General features: G+C 36.2%; 1 protein-coding gene across 1 annotated transcript; it reads right to left on the minus strand.

The window, feature by feature from the left end:
* On the minus strand, positions 1 to 25,685 carry SLC38A11 (solute carrier family 38 member 11). The gene is made up of 12 exons (XM_075153099.1): positions 25,556 to 25,685; positions 22,953 to 23,070; positions 22,453 to 22,527; positions 20,068 to 20,202; positions 18,292 to 18,357; positions 16,453 to 16,559; positions 15,821 to 15,900; positions 7,861 to 7,931; positions 6,723 to 6,884; positions 4,854 to 4,966; positions 4,056 to 4,187; positions 1 to 903 (listed from the first exon to the last, which is right to left on the minus strand). The coding sequence occupies exons 1-12, from the start codon at positions 25,598 to 25,600 to the stop codon at positions 658 to 660; spliced, it is 1,350 nt and encodes a 449-aa protein (XP_075009200.1). The 5' UTR covers positions 25,601 to 25,685; the 3' UTR covers positions 1 to 657.
* Between the last annotated feature and the right edge of the window lie 274 nt (positions 25,686 to 25,959).

Consider the following 25,959-nt stretch of genomic DNA (forward strand, 5'->3'; position numbering starts at 1 on the left):
GCAAAGTCTTTTAATTAGAAGACCACAAATTGTAACAGTTACAGTTGAATTGTATCATTTACAGTTCAGTCAGAATACAAAATTGCCCGTGACTCAAGAGCCAGTACAAGGGATGCTTTCAGCACTAAAGGACAGTTATTGCAAAATCAAAGACAGAATTAATAGGGGTCTTTCAACTTAACAGCAGAAGTTTAACACACAGAGAGAGACCCAGACATTTTTTCCCAGGACTTCAAAAAAAACCCCATACTATAGTGTGCTAATAAATATACATTAAAAGATTATAAAATTAATAAAAAATAAATGACAGTAATGACACATGGGAGATGTTTACATTCCTAAATATTTCATTTAGAGCTTTTAAACAGCATTGCAGACTAAATTAAAAAAAATGCAGCCATTTTTGATAGGTTTGCAAGTTATTCAAGTAATGTCTACTCAAAGGCACCTCCAAGTATTTCTGTTTCAACAGCTAAAACTTAAGTCTTATCTGGAAAAGAATGGCAGCATAAAACCAAGTATGTAAATACAGTTGTACAGTTTAAAATTCTTAGTGCATATCAAAACATAAAAGCTCTTTGTTCCACTCTCCATTAAACTGGCATGTATGGCTTGCTGCGAGATGTACCCTATCTAGTCTGGAGATTGGCGTGCTACCTATGGTGGAAGTGTACTGTTGTGAAAAGAAACATTACTAGGGAAGCAGTAGAACATTTCTCTTCCATGGCTACATTCCTGGGGATGCAAGATAGTCAAAACAAACCCAACTGTCATCACTAGAACACCGACAGCCAGAATCAGGCAGGATATGAGGTTATCTGAATGGTTCCATCGCTCTTTGGACAGCTTTAGATAACACGCTGTTGGGATGATAAAAACAAGTGGGGTAGCACTCAGAACTCCCTGTGTGTGGGAAACAACAATAGAAAAAACCCTCAGAAGCATGTATATTTAGATCTGAAGAACAAAAACCTAAATTTTTTAAATGGTTGTGATTAGATTGATGCAACAGTAAAGCCAGAGAATAAAGGCCTTTTTCAGTGTTGCTATATGGAAAACTTTCTTTTCAAAGTCACAAATAACTTGCAAAAATATCTGTAAAACTATACTTTGCTGATACACAATAATATTTTGTGTTACACGTACAATTAAATCTGATTACCAGAAGTTTCTCAGCTTCAGAAGTACAGTAAAAGTCCAAACATAATAGTTCTGCAATACTGTAACTGACTTAAAATATTTAAGATCATTCCATGTAGCAGTCTAGATATAATACTGCCTTAAAGAAAAAAAAAAGTGGAAACATCATGTACTAGTTCAAAGAATTCTGATCAATTTCTACATTTATTGTTGATTGAGACTGAGTTCCCTATGAAAGCAAAGCTCTCTTTGAGAGAGTAGAACTGCCCCTCTTATCAAAAATTCAGCTCCTCTTTAAATGCTCTCTTAGATAGGGACAGATAAAAAACTCCTGCTTAAATGCTTTTTATAATAAAAGCCACTGCGGATTAACATGAGTTACATGCCAAAAGAGAGCATTTCTATGCAGAAATTTTGAACATTTGCTTTGTCACATACTTAACGAACACTATGTTTCACCTTAATTATGGTGAGGTAGTAATACAGCCTACTGAATATCTTTGCACCACTGTTTGTACAAACTTTTGTATATTTTTATGGTAGAACCTGGTAACAGTGATTAGCAGAGACATCAAAAATAGGTACGTGCACAAAGTATCTTCTTCATAAAAACCGAGACTCTTAAGTATGTGAGGCAATGCAAATCAGCATCCCAGTAAAAGAATAGCACAGCAAAATCCCTGGACCCTTGACTCCTGTATGACTGAGCAGTTTCCCTGGGGAATTACCACAGGGCAAACATAATGGCTTGTGTTTTGTTTTAAAACCAGAAAGCAGGGAAAAAGCAAGCAGAGTCAGAGAAACAGCAGCAAATGCCATCTGTGGTGAAGAGCCAAAAGACAGCTCTTCTGCTGGACAGAAAGCCTGCTGAGAAGACAGATCATTTTTCTTTCACATGTAAAGACTCTGCCTATTCATTTCTCTCTACTGGTGGATATCAAGACTGAACAATCTTTCTAAGCAACAATTACATCCAACAAATACGTACAGCTGTATTATAAATTCTCTCTTAAAAAGGGAAAAAAAAAACCAAACCCAAACCACAAGGTATGAGCTACCCACTCAAATGCCTGGCCATCAACTTTTATTTGTAACTGAATCAAGCTATCAGCTTGACTACTGAGTAATTGCTTAGGCCTCTCTGGGTAAAGATAATGCATTGATGGAACGTTTGCTTTTGAGTGATTATTTTAAAACAATTTAATTCCAAATAGGAATCACACATATTTATTCAGGCTAGAAAGACTCACTGGCAGTTCTCCGGTGTAAATTTATTCTTAACATACTCTATAATAAATGGAAAACACATATACATATATGGGCACACATAGTTAAGTAGGTTCATTATATCAGTGTTTGGATATTTGGCCAGAAGAGGCATGTGTGTATGTATGCACACATTTAAATACTTTTATTGGTGTGTATATACACACACAGGTGAATTTTCTGCACTTGTAATGTAAAAACAGAGGGAAAAAAAGATGGAAAAGAAATTACCAACAGATGCCATGAATGAAAAATTTTGATGGAAACATATATCCTGACCAAACCAATAGCAATATTGTTTATTTTGAGCTAGTTATAATTTGGAAAGGATTAACTGAGAAGAAACTATGTAGGTAATTATTTTAAATAGAGGGTAATTGGATAGCTTATCTGAATATTCAGTCCTGTTCTATAATATTAGTGCAAGCATGACCTGCTAAACCACTGCTACAAAATCACTCAATACTGCTCGGTTAGCAGATAAACTGCACTGTGGATCAGAACACTGTATATGTATCATAATGTACATACAACTACACGTATCACGTAGCATAAAGAACAACTCCCTCCATTTTGTTCCATCATTTTTAGGTAAGCATGCAATAAATGGCTTGAAATTGTCAATGAATGCATGGACAGGGATGTAAGGAGGCAATTCTAAAATATTTCTATAAAGCAGCAAAGGCTGTCCTTAAAAAGTTTCCTCCACCTTCTAACTTTTATATCCTGGAGTATGATATTTCCACATCTGCTTTATTTATTAAAAATAGCTGACCTGAAATTGAAGGTAAACTGTTAAGACAAACAATGTTTATCATAAATGTAGATTGAATTTTTTTTTTTTAACATTTCCTTTGATTAAACGTACATTCTGTGCCAAAACAGACTGACTTCATCTGGTAAGTCTACTTTGCTAACTAATAGTCTAGAACTCCAGTAAACTACATGGCAGTTCCAGCCAGCCAAAAAAGTTACATAAATGTGTTAAAACTGGTTCAAGTCAGTAAGTGCCTTGTATGGCCTGCCTGGTAAGCTCCATCTCTGCTATGAGGCGATACCAGATACAGGAATGTTTACTGGCAAACAAAGCAGTTTCCTCCTAAAAATCATACACTCAGGTTATAAAATTACTCAGTTTTGCTCCCTGTTAAGCCCAAAGCAGGGAAAAATTCCATTTACTATCTCTGTGGTCTCACTACTACTGTTTCTTTCTTTCCACACCCCACCCCACCCCCACTTTGTTTTTTGCCCCTTTGGCACAAGGCAGTCATTAGGATCTGGCCCAGTGTTTAGTAATCTGCCAACTTCATCAGAAGCAGGATTAGAGAAAGAAATGCCAGATTCAGTCCTGCAATACAGTTAGGATGAGTACTTGCAGTTTAAATACATTTGATAAGTCACAGCCACTTGCCATATCTCCAGAACTGTTCTAAAGCCCTCTCCAACCATATGAACTTTACTTCCTGACGTTTCTTTCTCCTTTAATTATCCAAGTTTGAAGCAGTGAATAATCCCCTTTTTTCCTACTAAGATTTCTACTGACTACTATGTTGAATTACATAAGATTTTCAATAGAGCTGTAGATTTTTCAGAGTTCTGTGTTATAAAAAAGTGATTTATTAAATAAAAGAGTATACAGGTTCACTTACATTCAGCTCTAAAACTATTCCAAGGCAATCATACACTAATGATACACCAGTCGCCACAGCAATGATAACTACTGTCATAACAATATGGAAAACTGTTGAGAGGTTCCCATGGAAAAACACATTGGCAATCACCTGAAACAGAACCACAATTTTAAACCTTGATTTCACTCTTTATGTTAACAAACAGCTTATTCCAAATCTTATAACCTTAGGAAACTAAAAGAATGGGTGAGAATACACTGACTGAACTTTACCTATCTTGCTTCAAGAAAACATCTTCATCCGCTTCCAGAAATAACTCATAACAAGCATTACTAAAATTGCAGAACACTTGCAAGACTTAGTTACACCTGCAGGATTTAGAGTATACTTACTTACTTCTCATTTGCCCACTACAGAATAAAAAACACTTACAATTATTTATTGAACAGATGGATTTCCTAGATGGAGATACTTTCACAAAGCAAAACTAGTAAGCATGACAAATACGCTATTTTTGGCTATCCTCAACATAACAACAGCAGTGACATTTATGCCAAACTTTTAAGCAGTCCTGATATTATTAAGTAGTTATTAATATAATATTGGATAATATTACAATAAATGTAAAACAACATTATAATGCCAGAATCTAAACAGTACAACTAATACCTCATACTCGTTGCATGCAGCAGGATAGGATATGCTGGCATTTATTACAGATCAACCATTGACTTCAGCTACAATATGTATTAATAATGTGAGAATATTATTAATATATATCAACATTGTTAAAGGGAGAATGTTATAAATTCTTACCTCTCTGGTCACAAAACATTCAAGGGGGAAGGTCAGAATTACAGTAACTCCATAACAAAACCTTCCAAATGTAGCAAGGTTGTCATCTCTACAGTAGTTTTCAAATACATCTCCTGAGGCATAGCAAAACATCAATTAGTTTGAACTTCATGTCATTTGCCTATTTCCAAATTGAAGTGTAAGTTACTGGAGTTACTGGAGTAATTGAGACTTTCTGATCCCCTCTCCTGACACATATCAAGAAACTGTAGTTACAGCCACAAATTACATACAGGAGGAACTTTCAGCCTATCCTCCAGGTAGCAATATTTTTATTTCAAGTAGCATTTATCTTTCAGAAATATTTTAACATATACACATTAGCATTTGTTATGTGTTATCTTCCCCTTAGCACAGATTTTGTACAAGATGCTGGTGTTTGTTTAAATAAATATGTGACAGATTCAGAAAGAAAGCTTGTATATAAAAGATACATTTCCTTTAAAAATGTAATTCCTAGAACAACAACAATTACACAAGGAAGACCAGAGAGTTACCTCTGGAGAACTGCATTTCCCTGATAGTATCTAATCATAGCTGGTAAGCTGCAGTGAAGAATTTCAAAAATTCTGACCCTGAAAGACCAGTATAAACATATGGATTATTACCTCGCAAATCTTCTTGCATCTAACAACAGAAGCATTGCTAGAGAATTCAAATCATCATCTTGCTTAGTGTTTACCACAAAGAATCTGGAATAATGAACTCTGAGGCACAAGAGACACTGCAAGACAGTGATCAAATGATCTACGAGGTCTTTTCTACCTGATTACTATACTGTCTTATGATTTACTACTTTTAAGATCACAATGGCACTGAGGAAGCAATAAGGTGTACTTTAGAGAAAACAGCCAAAAGATTTTGACAGAAGGTAGGATGGAACCTGCTTACAGAAGAGTCATATGCTGAGGGATAGCTGCAGGCAGCGCTTTCTATACTTGAAATATCTCAGCCAGCTTGCACTACTAAGTCTATCTACAGTTGCATCTAGGATAGTAAGTTATTATGCATAAACAGCACTGGAGGCAGGAAAACAGGCGGACAGATCAACCAGTAACCCCCATCCTACAATTCCTCTGTTCTCAACTGCATGCTGCTGCTCATCAGGAAAGGAAAAAGCTTGGAAGCCTTCTCCTACAATTTGGAACAGCACTATTAAATAACAGAAAATCTGCTTGCGTATGAAACGTGCATTTTTCCTGAAGAAGCTAATGTACTGAACAAATTTATGCCTTGTTCTTCTGAAAGCACTTTTTCCACTTCAACAAAATGATGTTAAATAGTATGATGTAACATTGATTATATATATTTATACATGTATGTATATTCATATACACACAGAGGTGACAGTAGGATTAGTCATAGCAGAACAGCTGTTGTAAAGATCGGAAATATTTCTAAGTCAGAGCTAGGATGCTATATTAGCACAGACAGGAAAAGATAGAGGAGAATGTGCAGAAATATATTGCAGGCACCCTGTAGAAAAATCAAGGCAATTTTTGTTCTTACTGCTCTCTGCTAGTGGACCATATGGCTAAATTATAGATATTTAGAACTCAGAAGTATTTTGATTATGGAAGTATTCAGAGGGGACTTTCACTGGTGAGGCTTACACTTGGGAATCTGACACCTATTAGCATGTAGCTGACATCTTTGTATCCTGTTTTGGTTGTTGGGTAATTACAAGGAATGTCCTAACTATTTCTGTCCAAACATAGTATGATTTTGGCATTTTTACAATCACTAAGATATGAACAGCAAAAGTCAGACAGAAAGGTGGAAATGTAAGGATTACAGCAACCACCAAAACTGAGGGATCGAGCAGTTTACCTTCTGTGTATCCTGTAAAAGTCATATATCCACATGCAGCGAACACTACACTGATAACAACAGCGAGTGAGACAGACACATGTGTGACTCGAGACCAGTTCTTTAATGTGGGTTCTTCCAGAGACCCATATATTAAAAAGCTGTTATGGTTGCAGATGAATGCTGAAACACACATAACAGTTAAAGCAAACGTATGAATTCATGCAATATGCATACAAAATAAATTTACGGAGGGTATATTCCAAGGTAGGAGAGACACAGCACAGTTTGAATCCACTCATTATTAAATACAAACATTAATTCTGCAATGAGTGGCAAAGATAAATGGCTTGAACTTTTACTTACTTATTTGATTTGATGAAGGTTTATATTCATCCTGAGATGATTCTGATTACATTACCCTAAAATGCCATGCTGTTTCCCACCCTCCCCACCTCCATTCCACCTCTATTTCCTCTTCCTGCTCTTCTTTTGCTTAAGAACCCAACAACAGTTTTGAGATTGTTTTTTCAAATCCACAGAGCCGTTTGCTACTTTCAGACTTCCTATGACATCCATTTTAGGCAGCAGCAAGCATTGGGAGGCCGCAGATTATCAGAGTGTTAACAAGAAGTAATATATGAGATCCTCCAGGAGGAACGGATTTTAGAATGAGGATAATGAAGTTGCGTTGAGACTCACCTGAATGGTTCATTGTGAGAAATGGAAAGCAACAGGCACTCTCTAGCGAATGTATGCATTGCAGTCTAAGATTTTTCTGTTAGAGCTTATCCAAGAGAACACAGAATGATCACAGCCGCCTCAGTTTATCAATTAGACTAAACCTATTGGTGCGGGTGTTTTAAGATGACCTGGACAGTGGAGCTGGATTCACGTGCCACACCACTGTCTCCGCTACAGTGGCAATAGCCTCTAGGGCCAGATGGGCAATGGATGGGGATAATGGTATGGTATTAAACCATAACAATTAAATTCACCTATGGATGACTCAAAGTCAACTTCATTTTTTTCTAAACCAGCTTAACATGAATATAAAAAAATTACAATTAAAAATATGCAAATTCTAGGTCCAAAATATTAAATAAAATAATTTCTTACAGTTGATCTGAATATTGAAAATACAAAAAAAATTACTTACCAAATGACATCACCCCAACAGCTTGTACTGCATTTGATTTCGCAAATATCCATGCGTTTTCTGATTTGGGTCTAAAACAGACATTTGTTTTAATAGATTATCCTCTTTTCAACAATCAGTTATTAAAAATAATTTAAAATACTATGCTGTAATACAGAACTGCTAGTCAGATCTCCAGAACTCCCTGAAGTAGGCCACAGTGTTCATCAACAATAAGTTGAAACTAGGGAGATACCCTTCTCACCTCCCTTGTTTTGATTAAAGTATTTTTGTAATCAGTTTTTACATCCAAAAATGTCAGCCTGTTTCAGTGACCAGTTTTGTATTTGTAAATAAATTCTTCAAGTCTTCATATACCAAGAAACGGCAGCTGGGAAGGTAAAAGCTGTTACTGATTCTGACTAAGGTTATCTCAACCCAAAATCTCTCCTGACTATTTAAGGGCAATTTCTTCCTTTGCATTTGCACATGCAATCCATGCAGTCTAGAGATACTTTTTTCCTAGGCTACAAATCAAGTGAGGCAGTTTGCCTTTCTTTACACCTGTTCCAACTATTCCTCATAGTAAAGGGATTCTGCTAGTTCCCAAAGGACTGATAAAATAAAATGTAAGAGAGTATATGGAGACTTTTATAATCAGTCAAGAACGTAATATCCCCCACATCTGCTCCTCTAAGATACGCCCACAATTTTGGATCTGTGGTAACTGTAATTCTTAAAGGAGGACCACAGAAAACCATCCGCAAACTTTGTTAAAATCCATTTGATGCATGAACCTCCTCTCTGAATAAAGAACCAAAATGAAGGAAAGGACAAGGACACAAAACATCCTTTTCCAGAACTACAATTTGCTAAAAATATCAGATGAAATTCATACGCCAGTTGAACATTATATTTGTAATATTAAAGCACAGACAAAGGAACAGTACAGAGAAGCTTGCTCTTAAAAAGTTGGCTGCTGCTAACTTTGATTGCTCTGTTTGTATTTAGAGGGAAAGCTGTTCCCACCTGAGGCCTTAGTTGCCATTTTCCTACTATCCTAGAAAGCGGTATGGCACTTATGCCAGCTCTGTGAAGGTAACAATGGCAGCTTTGTCTCTCCCTCTATCTGGTGATAACTAGCTGGTTTTGACAGCCATAGTGGCATATGCTATGCCAGGTTTTGTTGCTTTCAAATGTCTAAACTCCACCTCCACCCGCTAAAAGGAAAAAAGAGACAAAAAAGATGTTGCTCTTTCCCCTTTCAGAACTCATATCTTACTATTTCTTGAGAGCTCAAATAGTCAATCCTTCCTTTTCTGTATTGAAAAAAAACAGATTTATGATCTAATGCATATTCAGTTCAGACTTAGAGCACCTTTTCGGCTCTTAAGCTGTGGTTGCTAAGCTTAACTTTGAAGTGAACAGAACCTAAGCATCAAAATCAAGTTCAGTTTTTTATCCTTAGATGCAATATATTGTCTTAACTACTGTAATACTGTTTCTAGTCTTAAGCAGTTCAATATGGCCCTCCTAAAACATTCTCAGACTTAGCATGTAGATGTAATAAATACTATGGATGAAATCGAGATATCTGGCCTTTGTCTTGTGAAATAGGAGTTCTGACCCACTATAACTGCTGTAGTTCCTTACATAGAATAGCCTCCCTTAACTTGATGCCACTGATTTCAAATCACTAGAGATGTCTGTGGAGAATTCATATTCATAATTTTGAATGTATTATTTTTCAGGAAAACATTCACATCTGATTTGGAAAAAAAACAAACAATAATATTCCACAATAAAAACAGCATATAGAAAGCTAGCATTACAACTGTTCTATTCCATAACCACTAGAGGTCAGCTTTGACATCAAACATACAGAAGAAAAATTTGTCTTATTATCCTTTGACAACAGAATTTGTGAAAGTCTCCATACCCCCTTCTCCATTAATAATGAACTCTTAGGATATCTAATACCCTATAAACCAAAATATTTTAAAATGCACAGAAATAAAGAATGCTTTTGTCTGAAACATTTAATTTCTGTGAAAATGGTACAACCTGTGCAATAGTATAGCTATATTATAAGCTCCTATAAATAGGGATTTAAAAAATGGAATGTAGAAAGCATGTGAATTTCAGTTGAAACATTTTGAATAAAGTGGCCAAATAATCAATTAAAAGGAAAAAAAAAAAAAAATCACAGGAGCTAGTTTTCTCCCTGCACAGTGTTAGCTTATGCACTAGCAATATGCAACAGACCAAAATACAGCTTTGCTTTATGGATGAATCACAAATCAGATTAGGAGTATTATTTGGGGGAAAAAAAATCCAAAAGAACAAAATCCTGCTTATTTAGCAGCATAAAAGATAAATTCCTTCCATTGTAGTTGCGGAATGGAGGAAGAATTTCAGATCCGTGATTTGAACACTACCAGCAGATTACAATGTCATACAATGAGCGTTGGTACAGATGACATATGCAACAGTATATGACTATTTCTTACAGTAAGTCATATACTGCTGCATGTGTCTTAAAAAACATTTTCATACCTCGGGAATAGAGGGATCTTGCACAGATGTGATACGTAAACTAAGAAGTGAAAGCAACACAGTAATAAATTTCATTTCTGTGCGTTTAGAGCTGAGAGTCAACAGCTCTAGAGTTCTGACCATATCAACAGCAAATCACCCCCAAGTCCAGTCTGCAGGACATACAGACTTATGCAAAGCTCCTGGAAAAGGGTGGGGGTGACATGAAAGCGTCTATGTAAAATACAACTTCACACTAGGAAAGAGAAAATTGTGTCAGGAAACAGTAGCTGTTAGTTATGGAAGAACCATACAGTGAATAATCACTTAAAACGACTAACAAGATCAAGGGCACCTAATGGAAATATCAAGTGTGAAGGTAAACATACATACTTCATTATAAATACGCGCGTCTGTGTAGGCAGATACATACATAGGCTGAAAGAGTCTATCAGAAGAATACCAGGTTAACACTATACCTATTCTGCTTTTTCAATCCTGCTGCTCCTGTTCAAGGTAGATTTTGGTTGGGGTTTGTTTTTTTTTTTTTTTTTTAAACAAGGACCTTTGTTCTGACCAGTTTGACCTACATTCTTGTTAGGAATTGTTAGAGGAAGATTTTAACTGCTGCTCATACAAGAATAGCAGTAGCTGCGAATATCCATGAATGACAAAAACAGCTAACTTCCTGCTCCTCACGCAGTGTATAAAAGCACAGGCTATGCCTGCATGAACACAAAGGTTTTTTCATGCTGGAGAAGAAGGAGTAGTAGTTCGATGAAACACAATGAAAGTTAACAGAAGAAATACATTTCTGATACTAAATGTATTTGTTGAGAGCTGTACTGTCTGTCATATATAGTAGAAGTTGTAACACAAAGTAAAAGCTGAGAGGTAATAACTGTAATTCTTGGGAAAAAAAAAATAAAGGATCGAACAAAAAGACATTCCAAGGGAGACCCCAGACAGGAAAAAGTCTCAGCTGAAAGTAAGACAACAGCCAGACAGACTGACAATTAGAACTGTCTGTACGAAGGTAGTGAAGCCTAGCAATGAATAAAGCCTAGAGGTTAAGAAAATAAGACTCTACTCAGTCTTCAGGGAAAGTATAGCATAATAAACATGCTAGTGAGTTCAAAAAAGTTTGGAAAATATTCATGTTTATCTACATAAGAACAGGGGAAAACGAAAAGAACAAATGAACCAGGCAAAGGTTAAGAGCTCCTAACAGGGTAAAAGGCATTTCACATCCAGATCATGAGTAAGAGTTGGACAAATTTGTTTGGCAGTCTAAACCAGCATACCTTCTACTTCTTGTAAAACATTTACAGTATAATATTGTCCATGTTAAGATCCATGCTATGCAAAAATCTTTTCTGTCTTTTATGTAGAAATGCTGCCAAATATAATACAGCAGCAGAGTGCATCAGAAGCAAAACAAGAGAAATGTATGTCCCTGTTCTCAACCCAGCTTTAAAAGTTTAAAGATACTGAAAAAGTTTATAGATGCTGCATATAACTTCAGTCAATACAATGGAAAGAAAATGAGTAATGCTCACATCAGCCTTGAATTTTATATTAATCAAAGTCATCTTGGTTGTTAAAGAACACGGACGAGGCAAAGCTATATGTCATCCCCACTTAGAGCTGCTTTAACTCCTCTTTCTTCCTTAATGAACTACTTAGCAGTTCTGTAAATATACAGTAGCTTAGGTCTTATTTTTTAATTTCGTCACACATTTAAGTTTATCTTTGCTTACTATTGGATTATTTATATGAAGGAAAGAATCAACTTTCTACTTTCAAGTTATTTTCCTGAACACTTGGTGTTTCATCCCTGTGATCAGCTGCCAGTTGAGTAATTCTCACATCCAATTTATGTGTAGCAGATGCTCTTGATGTTTTTCCTAGAGATTTATGTATTATGCAGACAGTGACATGATGACATTCTTTCCAAAAGAACATCAAATTAAAATGATCTATCTTTATAAGCTACATAAAATATTGCTTTTTACAGCAATGAATGTTAGTTTCAGCTTTGAAGCATGAAGTTATTTTACGCAGTATTAACATATTGCACATTTACAGTTTGAGATAATTCTAACCCATTGTTTTTGATCACAGTAGAAAAATACCCAGCTATAAGGAGGTGGAAATAAAGTAAAGATCATCAGAATGTATTTTTATCCAACATCTTAAACTACTGAGAGTAAACTCTGGGTCCTGAACACTGGATTTTATCTGCAGGTTCATTATGTCCTTCAGGCAACAATAATTATATGGATGATATTAATCAAAAGCAAAACAAACAAACAAACAAACAAGTACCTCAGTTTCATATTTGTTGTAAGAGGAAATAAATTAAACTAAATAATTCCTCATCATAAATACTTTTTTTTTCCTGAGAAAAACAAGAAAATAACATTCCTATAATGTCCCTGGACAATCCGCTCCACTCCCAAAGCAACTAAAAAAAACAAATAAAATAAAAATGCAACACTTCAAAGACTTACAATTGCTATTTTTCAGCCTACAGTTTGAAGTACATCGAATCATTAAACATAGTAATAATGTTGTTTCGCTGATGGTCTAACAAATTGCAGAAAGTTTCTAGGAAAGATAATATTCTCTGTTGTCAAAATAATAGATTTTCAACTAGAACGTGAATTGCATTTAAGCAAAAAGACAGTTTTATCATTCCCAAATAATCTTCTTGTATATCTCAAAGGGAAGCAACCTTTGCTTTGAAAAAATCTAAAGGTAAATGAAAACTGATTACTACCCAGAGAGTAATCATCAAAGTGGGAAGATATCTGAATGGGATTCCAGTGGAACCTGACCTGAGTCCAGCACTTATGAATGTATTCAGCAGTAACTTGAATGATGGAAGAAAAAGTAAGAAGCATCCTTAACAGAAAGCATGAAATGTGCAGTTAACACAAGCATGCTAGAGAACAGGGTGAAAAAAGAAAAATCATAAATATGTTGGTAAATGGAGAAATCATCTGATAAAGTAGCATTCAATTCTGTAATGACAAATTCTACAGTTATGCAGGAGAAAAAAGGCTTCAGGAGAACAGGGCAGGGGGGAACAAGTGAAAAAACTCCAAACTTCACGAGAACAGAGTAAAAGAAAGGAGAAATTGCCAACTCGCAGTTCTGCAGAGAAGGGCTTGGTGCTTCTGTTAGACTGCAAACTCAAGGCACGTCCACAATGTCATGCTATTTTCCAAGGAGGCAAATATCAAACTAGGTTATGTAAATAGGAACGTGGCAATCCCTAAAAGATACAGTTGAAAGGGACCTCAAGACACTTTGCATGTAAGATACGTCAGTCTTTCTTCTCTGCTCCTCAATGGGAATACCACAGGTAGTTGGGGCACCACAATATCACTTTAATTTACAGAGAACTTCAGGCAGCCCTTGAGAATGATCAGTAGCACAGGAAATGACAAGAAGAGAAACACCAAAGGAACTGTGTAGTCTGGAAAGGATTACCAAAGGGGGACAAGTTACAGCTCTTTACAGGTGTTTTTTAAGCATTTGAAAAAGAATTAACAGTTTGCTGTCCATATCCACTGTGGTTAGGCCAAGAAGCAATCAACATGAAATGCAGTAAGAGAGACATATAAGAAAAGGCTAGTTAAGAACTGGAATGGGAAATCATGGAACTGCCAAGAACAAACTGGACAATCACCTGTCATCAATGACAAGCATACAATCAGTTCTGCTGAGTAACAACGGTAGGGATTAAATATTCTCTCTTGGCCCTATCAAGCCTTTCTCTAGGATTGTACAAATTCTTTTCCTATATGACAGATCTGAGGACTGTGTTTCATATTCATGATTTTTTAAAATCTCTTTGAAAACTTCAACTTCTATTTTATTTTAATACAGATTCACAGTAAATGCATTATTTACTTGTTTCACTTGTTATAATACTATGATGGGACCCATATTAAAATGCATTAATCATCTTTACTCTCATTTCAAAAAAAGAGATGGCATACCATTATACCATTAACAAAATATTAGGAGAGGGTTTTAATAATTAAAGTATATGTCTATTTCTAACTGTAAAATACAAATAGTAAAAATAGACATTGATAGAATGTTTGTGAGGCAAAAAATTCTGATTAACAGTTTATCAACTTGCTAGATGCATTTTTGAAAACAAGAAGTGTAAAGGCAAAAATGGAAGTCTCTAAATAATTAAAAAGTAAAATTTCAAGAATCACTCAAAACCCAACATTACTTATTGTAAGAAAAAATAAAAGCCATGCATTCCATAATTTTCAGTGCATCACAACTGTTGAGAAGAAAAGTTACCATAGTAACAAGGTCATCAGTAACCATTATATATAGCTTCTTCCTTTTTTGACAGGGGATTTTGAGATTACCCTTTCAAATACCCCTTTAACACACAGTATGAAAAACATGCTGCTTCAGAAAGACGGTGGGGGGAAAGTCGCACATTGTTCTGAGTGCATCATTTTATGGATGATAGACAACATCATCTGGTACAACTTTAGAAACTGCTATTCTAGCCATCTTCCTAGCATTAAATATGGATGCCCTGCAATTAACCCACATATCATAGCAGTAAGACAAATGAACAATTACATGTAACACTGCTGAAACAATCATGGTGGAAGAATCCACTTCCTACGGAAACATTAGAAATACTATATAAAACTATTCCAATAAATAAAAAAGCACATTCAGAAATAGAGTTTGTCATCTTTATTAATATATCTTCACATTTAAAGGATAAGGAAAAAGGCAGGCCTTCAAGGCCATAAAGGAAAGATAACAGTTTCATTACACTTTCTTGCAATATTATTATAAAAATGCCACAACACAGGTTCATGTGTACTAAATTGTCTAGAACACTCCAATGTCCAATGCTAAATACTACTTTCAGAGTACGAGTGCTGGAAAACAGTTTTGCATGCTTACATTGTTGTTTTCTCAAATGACAGAATAAAGTTTTTATTATTGTGTTCTCTTTTTTTTCTTTTCATTATTTGTATTCAATTTTTATTATGAAATCATTATATTAACAGAAAAAGAAATATTCCTGAGATACTGTCTATTTTAAGATTGTAAATATAGGCATCTGACAATAACGGACAAAATTAAAGATTTCTCAAATGACAGACAACCTCACATGCCCATTCAGCAGCCACCTGCTATGAGCCATATCACCCACAATTTCCAATTAATCTGTAGTTTTTTTGAGACTTACATGCAATAGAAGGAAAAAAAAGGATAAAGTATGTTTTAGCAGTTCATTTTGTGTTACTGTTAATACAGATTTATTTTTTCAATTATCTGTCTCTCCCAAACCAGCCATGTTCCAAAACTATGCAGATACATGTAATACTGAAATAACAGATTACGTATGATCAAAAATTCACTCTGTGGCAAGTGTAAGAATACTCACACTTGTGGACTGAATGTTACTGTTCTCACCATCACAATAATCAGGATGGCAATGGTTAAAATCAGAGAAATAAGAGATACCTGTAAAGGCAAAACCAAAAATTCAGTCAGTAAGCTGATGAAAGGTTGTCCTCTTAGCAGCATAATGTACTTTTTTTTTTTAAGAATAATTAACAACCAAGTAAAGTTCTAAATATCATGTCAAATATTTATAATTAGAAAGCTTGTCCTATATCATCATCTTTTAATTTGTTATTTTTTTTTTACTAACTAGCCAATTGCAACTATTTGTCTAATCTTAAGTGATAGTCCCATTTAAACATTTCTAATTCAATGGTGCTCAGCATTTCAAGATCAGGCCTATATCGCCCAGTGCTTTACAAGATTGGAGTTCTACTAGCAGTAGATGGAAAAATTCCAGCAATTCATATGGAGACCAACGTTTTGCTTAAACTATTCCAAGTTTTTTTCCCCAAGATATTTCTTGGGACAGAAGACAGTCTGAACTTCTAAAATATTTAACATGCTCTAGCCTGCATGCTATGAGTGCAAATACATTAAGTTATGACTGGCACTTATTTTGTAACAGTATACAGAAAAGTAAACCAAAAATCAACTGCTATTACAATTTACCTTTCCCAGTTTTGCTATGTCTCGATATAAAGATAAAGGCAAGGAAAAGATGATGGTGGTAAGAAGAATTATGAAGTTACGGTCAGTAAGCACGTTATCTTGTCCAACTAAAGCAAAAAGGAAAATAATTTATTTCTCTAAGAGACTGACATGAGGAACAGATTAGTTACATTTGAAAAGCTAGGAGTAACAAATTCTGATGTTGACCAGGCTTTTACCCCCTTTATTCAAGCTAAGTAACACTGAAATAAAGACTAGGCATTAACTAACTTGAGGAAGTCATACACAGCATGTGCATAATCACAAGAATTCTGCAAATTCAAACCAAATGCATAACATATGGGATATATTATACCCATATATAAACTTTGGAAGTTTGGCATTTCTACATATAGATTAGTATTAATTTCTTTCATCATGCCTGGATCAATGTTGGCAGACTGCAAGTAAAACATTCTACTACTTCCTTCTGCCATTTACTCTTCAGGGTTTTTTGACACTGTGTGTTGACATCAATTACTGTGCTATTGAAGATAAGCAAATTCTTAAAGAATGATCCTAAAATAAGCTAATTTTGAGGTTTCTTTTGAGCACCTCCTTTCTTGCTGTCAGCTGGCTTCCACTTGCAAAACACAGATAACCATGTGAACGCAACAATAATGTTATAATATGCCCTACAATCAGTGGATTTATTTGTACAACTGGTGTTTTTTTCAAGCCAATGACAACTTAAAATAAAACATATCACAGTTTCAGTTAGGCTACCATGAATCATGGGCTTGAATGAAAGCTTGCTGAATAATTATGGCTGGAAAGTGACTGGCAATGGACATGGAAACTCTGTGTTCAGTTCCCTCTATTCTTCAGGAGATTATAATGCTTTCCCACTTCTTTCCAGGCAGGCATTCTACCAGGCAGGTGAAAAGATGTGCCATGCTGGGGGTTCCTCCTATTACAGAAGTCGTACTGTATATAAATTATTAGATATTCACTGTCACTATCAACCTGATCAGGTATTCACAGAACAACAGAGTGTGACAGTCAAAACTGTATCCACACCTTGAAGGCTTCACCTGCTGAAAATTATAGTCCTCCTTTGGAAATCAACAGTTCATACAAATACTAATTTCCACTTCATTGCAGACATGTTCTTTTTAGTTTAATTTGCCAGTGAAGAATGTTTCAACTTAGCTGACTTTGGGCTAAAGTAGATGACACAAATTGCTTCAATGATTCTGCTGTGAAAACTTACAGCAGAGGAAGGGTAACAAGTGCATGAGTTAAAAGCTCAGAATGCCACATCTGGTTTTGCAGTGAGTATCTAAGAGAACTGAGAGTTACATACACAGTTCATGACTAACTATTACAGATATGCTTAAGTAAGCATTAAATCCATTATATTATTTGCAAGTCATCCAGAATTATTCACTAGATAAAGTGCAGTTTCAGCACTCAAATTATTATTACAGGAAATATCTAAAAAAGATAACAAAACATGATGACCTTGTAAATATACTACTGTGGAAGATTCCTCCTATTTGCTTAGTATTTCATTGACGCATGTGGTCTCTTCACTGACACCGAGTCCAATGATACCAAGGACTAGGTTTCATAGCTTTTATTTGAGAAAGACTTATTAAAAAAAAAAAACACAAACCACAAAAAAGCACTCATACAAATACGTTTCAAGTTCTTAACCTGAACTATATTTAAGAGTAATTTAGAAGCAAAGTAACAGGTAGGACTTCATACTGACACAGGATGCTAATCCCTAAATACTTATGCTATATTCCTATCCAATATATTTTCCCCATTCTGAATTTTTTAAATGCATCTTACCTCCAGGAATTCTCTGAAAAACTTTAGTTAAAGTGTCTCCTGTTATTATGTTGTAACTGATCATAGCTTAAAGAAAATAAAATTTTTTGTTAGTACAAGTCTAATATGAAATATTTGATAAACATTTAACACGCATATTTTGTAGACTTCAGGATTATATGCCACTATCCCTCTTGTATGAATTCTCGCTAGCACCAATAACTTCTAAGTTTCAGGTTTAAAACAAGATTTAAAAAAATTATTTAACGCTCCCCTTTATTTATTTATTTTTTTAAAACAGGTACAACCTAAGCAAGAATCTAGTCTGATAAGCAAGGTCGTTGTCCTGACTTGCCATATAAACTTACTTCAGAAGAGGGAAAAAAAGGCTTTTTAAATTTTTTTGTTTGTAACAGCAATTCTTTGTCAGTTTATTTTCAAATTCTTGTTTCTATTTAGTAAAGTTCCCATGTTAGTCTAATAATCAGTCCTGCAATCAAATGCACAGGACTTCCCAGCTCATGTAAAAAGTTAGCAAAATCTTTAAACCAGAAGACAGGAGGAGAAAATAGGTGAAGATATCAGATATGGACTTCCATTCCTTCCTCTCATTAATAAGACTGTGGCCTTAACATTCATATTTCATTCTTATCTTATTCTACACTATAAGTGTGTATATGTGTGCATGTGTGTATACATACACACAAAACATATTTATATACTCGTGTGGTCCTCACCATTTAGACAGCATACATATAGGTATTGACCTTAACTAATGCATAAATATTCACTGTTGTGAAATTGTAAGTCATTAATACTACCTATAGAAATAAATTCAAGCACATACATATGCATAACTAGTTCCATGGTAAGGACTGAGATCTTTACAATCCTTTTCCATATTCTCTATGAAGGAGTAATCATACTCTTTTTTAAGTCAACATTTGTAACATCGTTGCCTGCAGTAACAGTAACTTGACTGCCTTAAAAATTTCAGTTACCTGTAATAAATTCAGACTGATTATTCCCAAAGTAGGAATTTTGATCCAGGACTCTGTGGTCACTGAGTCCAGACTCTTGGTATCTCAAGTCACCACCTCTTGCAGCCCCATGTGTGAAAATATCAAGCTTATTTAAGATTTGATTAAATGATGTTACTACTGTAGGGGACAGATTCAGAATATCACTTTATTTTAAACTTCTGGTCTAATTAATTCCTGCCCAGATTATACCTGTTTGTTCTTTTACTATTTCTTCTTCAAAAGGGTTTTGTCTGCCCAATTTCCTAGTAGCTCATTGGGTATGAGGCTGAATTAGTGCTTTTGAAGAGCAACGACAGCACACAATATTCAAGCAAGATCTGATTAGTGGCTTCTCCAACAACAGTAATACTACATCTTTGGAAAAAATATTCATTCAATATACTCCTAAAGTCGTATTTCCCTTTTGCTTCGGGCACATCAAATCTGTGCTCTGTTACTCATTCTAGAACAGAATCTCTTCTTTGCTATTTCTCATAGCTGTTTTTGTCATTAATTTTTAAGTGTGTGATCATTAATTTCTCTGCTATTACATTTCAATTCATTTCCATTATTCTGGTCCTCCAATTAATTGAATTCTTCCTCAGTCATTCTTCAGAACCAATTACACCAAATAATTTTTAATTTTATTTTTCTTATAGGAAAGAGACGTATACAGTAAATTCTTTTCTTGATATTTAACTAGTGAAAGAATGAGGTATTGTGAAAAAGCTTGTTATTTTTAAAACTTAAACATTTATATTTTATGTGATCTTACCAATAAATGGATATAGAAACTGAAGAGTTGAAAGAATTAGATAACCAACAAGACCATATGTCTTTCTGACCAGCTCTTGATAGCTGTTGGTACTGGAGAGGTTTCCTCCTTTGATCAGCAATATAATGGAATAATCTGTTAAAATACAAAATTACTGTTAAAGACAGTATGAACCAACTTGTGGTTGGTTACTGCTCATTTTTTTCACCTCTTAAAAAAAAGTCTGTAAGAAGGAAAACAGTGGCACTGGGAAGAGCAGGGATGAGAAATCTCACAAAGGATCTCAATCCACCAAACCCAGGACTTATAGGCTCATATTGGAAGGAAATTCCAGCTTTCCGGATTAGGGACAGCAGAAATAGACTCATTTTCATTTGTTTCCAGTATGGTCAAAGGGAACGAGAAGTGTCACGAGCACCAAAAAAGGAAAATTCAATTAATAATGCAGAGGGCTCCTGAATGGATGGAGCATTTGATTATATCCTGAAAGGGGGTAAAATGTATCATGGTGCTAGAACTCTCAGTCATTTTACTCAGCTATTTATCTAAGTTTGTGAAAGATAAAGCCTGGTTAGTATTTTGTGTCTTCTCCATTGTTTATGTAAAAATATTATAAACATTTTTATTGGATACTTTTAAAGTAAAACACGCACAAAGTGATTTATCTGGAAAACCATGAAGCAATGTGCCTTGAGACAGAGCTGATGTCACAGGTGGAATTACTCCCACGCTGAACCTCAACTTTTTATGAAGAACAGTTCAAAATATTGCTGTTATGTCAAGCTATGCTTTAGTATTCATTTGAGCATCATGGGATTTTCCAGTCCAGATTAGTTATAGCACAGAATTTATTACCTTGGTGCAGATGTCTTGACAGATAGTAGCTAGACCTCATCTATTCCTCATCTGGCTTTCACTTAGCTTGTAATCTATGCTGCGATAGGAAGACTTCCTTTCTGTGAACAGTATCAGTGTTTATTATCTTCTGGGAATGACTAAAATTACAAAAGTTTCACAGTCTTCACAAAGGAGATTTCTACCGTTTGTTAACGTGAAAGCCAATCCAGAGATTCCCATGAGCAAATGCAATTTTTACACTATATATATTCAGTTACACTATAATTGGGAGCAGACAAAAGCAGAGATACAGGAGTCTTCATTATCAATTATGTTGCATACTGAGCTGATCTTATACAAAAAATATGTTTTTTTCAAAACCTGAAAAAGATTTATTGTTAAATGACCTAAAATTGTACTTGTCAGTCAATCTAGGACTACACCCTGTATAATTCAAAAACATCCCCCAAAATGAAATACAGTGAGAATACATAAATTTAAATAAATAAATAAATAGCTAAATAACAGCTATTTGCCAATTATTCAGTAAAAACTATAGAAAATAAATGCCAATGTTACATACTTAGCCTGTACTTTAAACGTTGCAAGTCAAAAAGTTGTAACTATAGTTATAATTTGCTTGTGCAAGATATATTGAGCCACATCTTTAACATAATAAAATGCTGAGTTTAATTCACAGGTTCTGGGCCTATGGCTATAAAGTCTTCAAAATAGTTAGAAATGCAAAGGACAAATCAAATTTCCTACAGAAAAGAAACTAAGTTTCTGAGCTATGTTTATGATATGATTTCATTAATGTATTTTGCTACCAGCAAATAGAGAAAATTTTCCATTCATAAGGAACATATTCCTCATGTTATATTGCTCTCCAGTCAAACCTTGATCATTTATGCAGACCCTTAAATGATATTTTAAGCAATAAAAAACATCAACTGCTGCTCAGCATACAGGTAACAGAATTTGTGCCATTCATGTCGACTTGGTTTGTTGTTTTAAGACTTGAATCCACAGAGTCTTTACAAAAATTCTCCTTTGATGCCAATGGATTTACTTATGTTTATTTATTTCAAAACTTGTCCTTTTTTGAAGGTAAATCCATTATTTTTTTGATGAATAATTAAATAAAATATTAAAAATTATAGTACAACCAAAGGTTTTCATTCTGTGGTATATTTAAAAAAAGTTATATACAACCCACTCAAAGATCAGTCTCTTAATTGGGTAAAAACAGTGGACTAAAACAGGTGATTATGAGGCACAGATAAGAGCTATTCTTCCAAATGTCACCTTGACCTAGTCTAAGAAACTAGGCTTTACGAAAATAAAATGCACACAAAAAGCAGCTTTATATGTAGTACAGTATAATTCTCTACTTTTACTAATCTGCTCAAGGGATTAGTGAGGTAAGGAAAAATTTGTCATTTTTATTGTCATAGATATACTTGTTTAAGGTATCATTAAGCTCAAGATCAACTAAACATTGCAAGACTAGTTTTCACTTTACAACAGAAACTACTTTTACAGTACCTGTGATGTAGGCAACCCCAAATAAAAGCAGTACTCCTAGTGGAAAACCAGCTTCCTTCATTGAATATGGCAATCCTGTAAATAAGAAAAGGAGAGATTATAGAAGAACCTTTCCAAATACTTATTTGTGACAACCAAATAAAGAAATATTCAGATTTTTAAAAAAAAGCTATCAATCTCCCAAATTGGACCAGCATGCTTAATAACCTCAGAAAGATCATTTTTAGTGGACAAAGTGTTGCCTAGGTGCGAAGTTCAGTCAGCACTGGCCCAACCAGTTCTCTCTGGTGATTATGGCAAAGAGGCTGTAGGGTATTTATCACTGTGAGATGTGATCTCAGCTGACACCTCTGCATTTTTGCATAGTAAGCAAATAAAAACAGAGAAAAATCTTTAGGAACAGCAGCAGAAAGAAAGATGACAGTGTTATTCTCCAAGCTGGATAGTCATGCATGTATAAACAAGGCTGAACACAGGATAGTGAAGAAAAGTATACTCACCTATAATGCCTGATCCTATGATAGAGTTGATAATGTTAAATCCAGCTGATGCCAGATCACTGTTTCCTCCTTTATTCCTGGGCTTACTAACAAGGGCTGTTTGGTCATCTGTTTCTACCTATTTCAGGAAGACAATGATAACATTATACATGAGAAAACTAGGTGAGAACAAGTATTTTACATAGTCTATTGAAGATGAAAAAAAATTGTCATAGACTCAGATTTGTAGAGATATTTTGATAACTAAATCCCATTTTTTTTCAGCGAGAAATCAAAGAGGTGTTAGGCATCTAATTCCTGTATAAGTCTGACCCATAATCTTCTGTAATTAATTCTTCTCTGAAAAAAAATAAGTGGAAGGACAGAAATGTGTATAACCTCAGAGGTGGGCTGTTAAACAAAGAGCTTTTTAGTCATATTCCAAAGGCAGAAATGTGAATCAAGCATTTTTGAAATATTTTGGCTAATACAAGTGGTCAGTAAAAATAGGCCCCTGAATCAGAGGAATGAAATAAATTTCAAGAGTTAGTGGTAAAGTATGCCAACATCTGAAGATGCTCTAATTCAAGGTTTTATCCAGCATTTTAAATATTTCTGTGTCAACTAATGGTTTAGTTCATTATGAATAGTTAACGACACCATAAAATTGGCTAGTCCCAGAAAGTTTCCGTGGGAAGGTCTGGTACAAACCAAAGTTCAAAGCACAATTTGTAGCCAGTAGCTTCAAAAATTAAAGTTCCTATCTTCAAAAAGCATTTTTTCATAAGCATACAGTGGTCCTCTCCTCAGATCACCACTGTGTTGTCAGAGAACATTTTAGAATCATTCATTAGAAGGCCAGTATTTCAAATGATATCATGTAAGTCAAAAGAGGAACATGCATTTAATGAAGAAAATGCCCGCCTGTGTTCTACAAAAGCAAAACATTGTGTACTTACCATGAAAATAAAACCACTATTTCATGGATGCAGGAGCCTATTTAACATATATAGCAGGTAGTACAAACTCAGATGCTTGTCACTAATACTCGGGGGAAAAAAAAAAAAGACTGATAAATCTAAGTCATCTGTAGATAGAGGTATAAGCTGACAAGCATAAGAGTGCCTCAAGGAGGACTACGTATTTAAGTGGAACCTCTAATCCTTAAGCTGTACTAACATAAGAAGAGTAATACTGGCTCAGATCAAAGGCCAGTATAGCCTGGTATCCCATTTCTGAGAGTGGCTGTGGAAGGTACCTAGGGAAGAGTATAGGAACATGAAAAACAGATAGTTAGCAAATAACTTTCCTGTCTCAGCTTTCATCAGTTTGCGTATCACAGACTTCCTGAAGCAGATATGTTCTTGGTGCATCACATCCCTTAATGGGTTGCTCCTTGAATTTGCCCTTCTTTGAAGCCATGTATATTTTTTAGCATCTGCAATGTCACATGGCAATGAATGCCACATCTTAATTATACATCATATGAAAAGACAGGTACTCTTTTTTGTTCTGAATCTACAATTAAATATTTCCACTTCATGTCCCAAAAATTTTTGTACCATCACAGACAAACCAACCACTGTTTCCTACTTATCTTCTCCATATCACATGCAGTTTTACAGGTAACATTCTCCCTCAGCTGTTTCTCATCTAGACTTACAGGTGCTACATTTTATTTCACCACTGATTTGCACAGCAGAAGCATCACTATCATTCTCTCCTTAAATTTTAATGCTCTCTGCCATTTACAGCACAGTACACATGAAATTGCGCTGAACTAGAGCAGTCCAGTTCCCTCTTTTCAGTTGTTACAAGAAAACGAACACAATGTGCATTGTACAGCTCAAAGACTCTGTCATGAACCCTGGTCCCTTCCCCACTTGGAAGAGACAATTTGAATTGGCAAAAAGGACAAGAAAGGCAACAGAAATTGTGACACAGGTGAGAATGGTTCCTGTGTGAAGACTAGTGCTCTTGAAAGTGCACTTGGACTGCAGACAGGGGAGGGAATGCCTGTCAGGAGGCATGCTAGCAAGCCATACAACATGGAAGGCTGCTGAAGAGGTGAACGGGATGCATTTGCCTCTTGTGAGGTCCTCTCCCAGAAACCAGTTGCAGACCATGAGACAGCCAGGGCTACCCACTATTGTATTGATAGCGGCGGGCCCACCAGGAGATAGGGTGCTCAAGTTCTGGTCCTCAAGCAAGACTGAGTTTTAGCTGTGCCAAGCAGCCACAGTTCCCCGACCGCACAAGAATACGGCCCCTCAGATTCCATTTTTTTCCCTGTGTGGTACCTATGAGTCTTCCTCATACGAATTAGGGGGGAAACTGAACAAAGATGAAAAAGCTGTAGCTGCTGTCAGTTCGTCAGCACAGTCGGGGAGCCGGGCTGAAGCGCCGACCCGGCCGGGACGCTTCAGGCAGCTGGTCGCTATAAAGCCCGCCAAAACCAGCCGCGGCGCCCCTCAAGCCCCCACATCCCCCCAGCCCCTCCCAACGTCCCGCGACGACGGGCCGAGGAAAGCAAAGAGAAGTCAGGTGAAGGCCGGCGGGCTTGCAGAGCCGCGGAGAGCCTCCCACCTCACCCTTCCTGCCGCCGCTGATCTCAGCCCCGGTACCTGGTGAGCAGCGGCCGGCAGCGGCTCCGACCCGCCGCGCTCCATCGCCGGTTGCCGTGGGGGAGGCGCGGCGCTTCCCTCACAGCACCGCTGAGCTGCTGCGGGCTGCCTCTGCTGCCTAAGCCCCGCGGGCCCCGGGAGAGGCAGGGGAGGGAGCAGAGAGGCGCGGCAGGCAGGCTCTCCCGCCCCTCGCGGGCGGGCGGGGAGCGGTGGCAGGCGGGCAGCGGCGCGGGCTCCTCTCAGGCGGTCTCGGAAGGGTCCCGCGGCACCTCCACGGGTTTTGGGAAGGCGTGAGCTTATGGGCCTGGCTCTCCCGCGCCCTGCCTGGCACCGTGTCTGCACAGGGACCTGTTGAACCGGGGTCAGGAGCTGGGAGGAGTGCCGAGGCCTGGCGCGCGCGGGCG

The sequence above is a fragment of the Calonectris borealis genome, chromosome 6 (genome assembly GCF_964195595.1).
Source record: "Calonectris borealis chromosome 6, bCalBor7.hap1.2, whole genome shotgun sequence".
NCBI classification, from domain to species: Eukaryota; Metazoa; Chordata; class Aves; order Procellariiformes; family Procellariidae; genus Calonectris; species Calonectris borealis.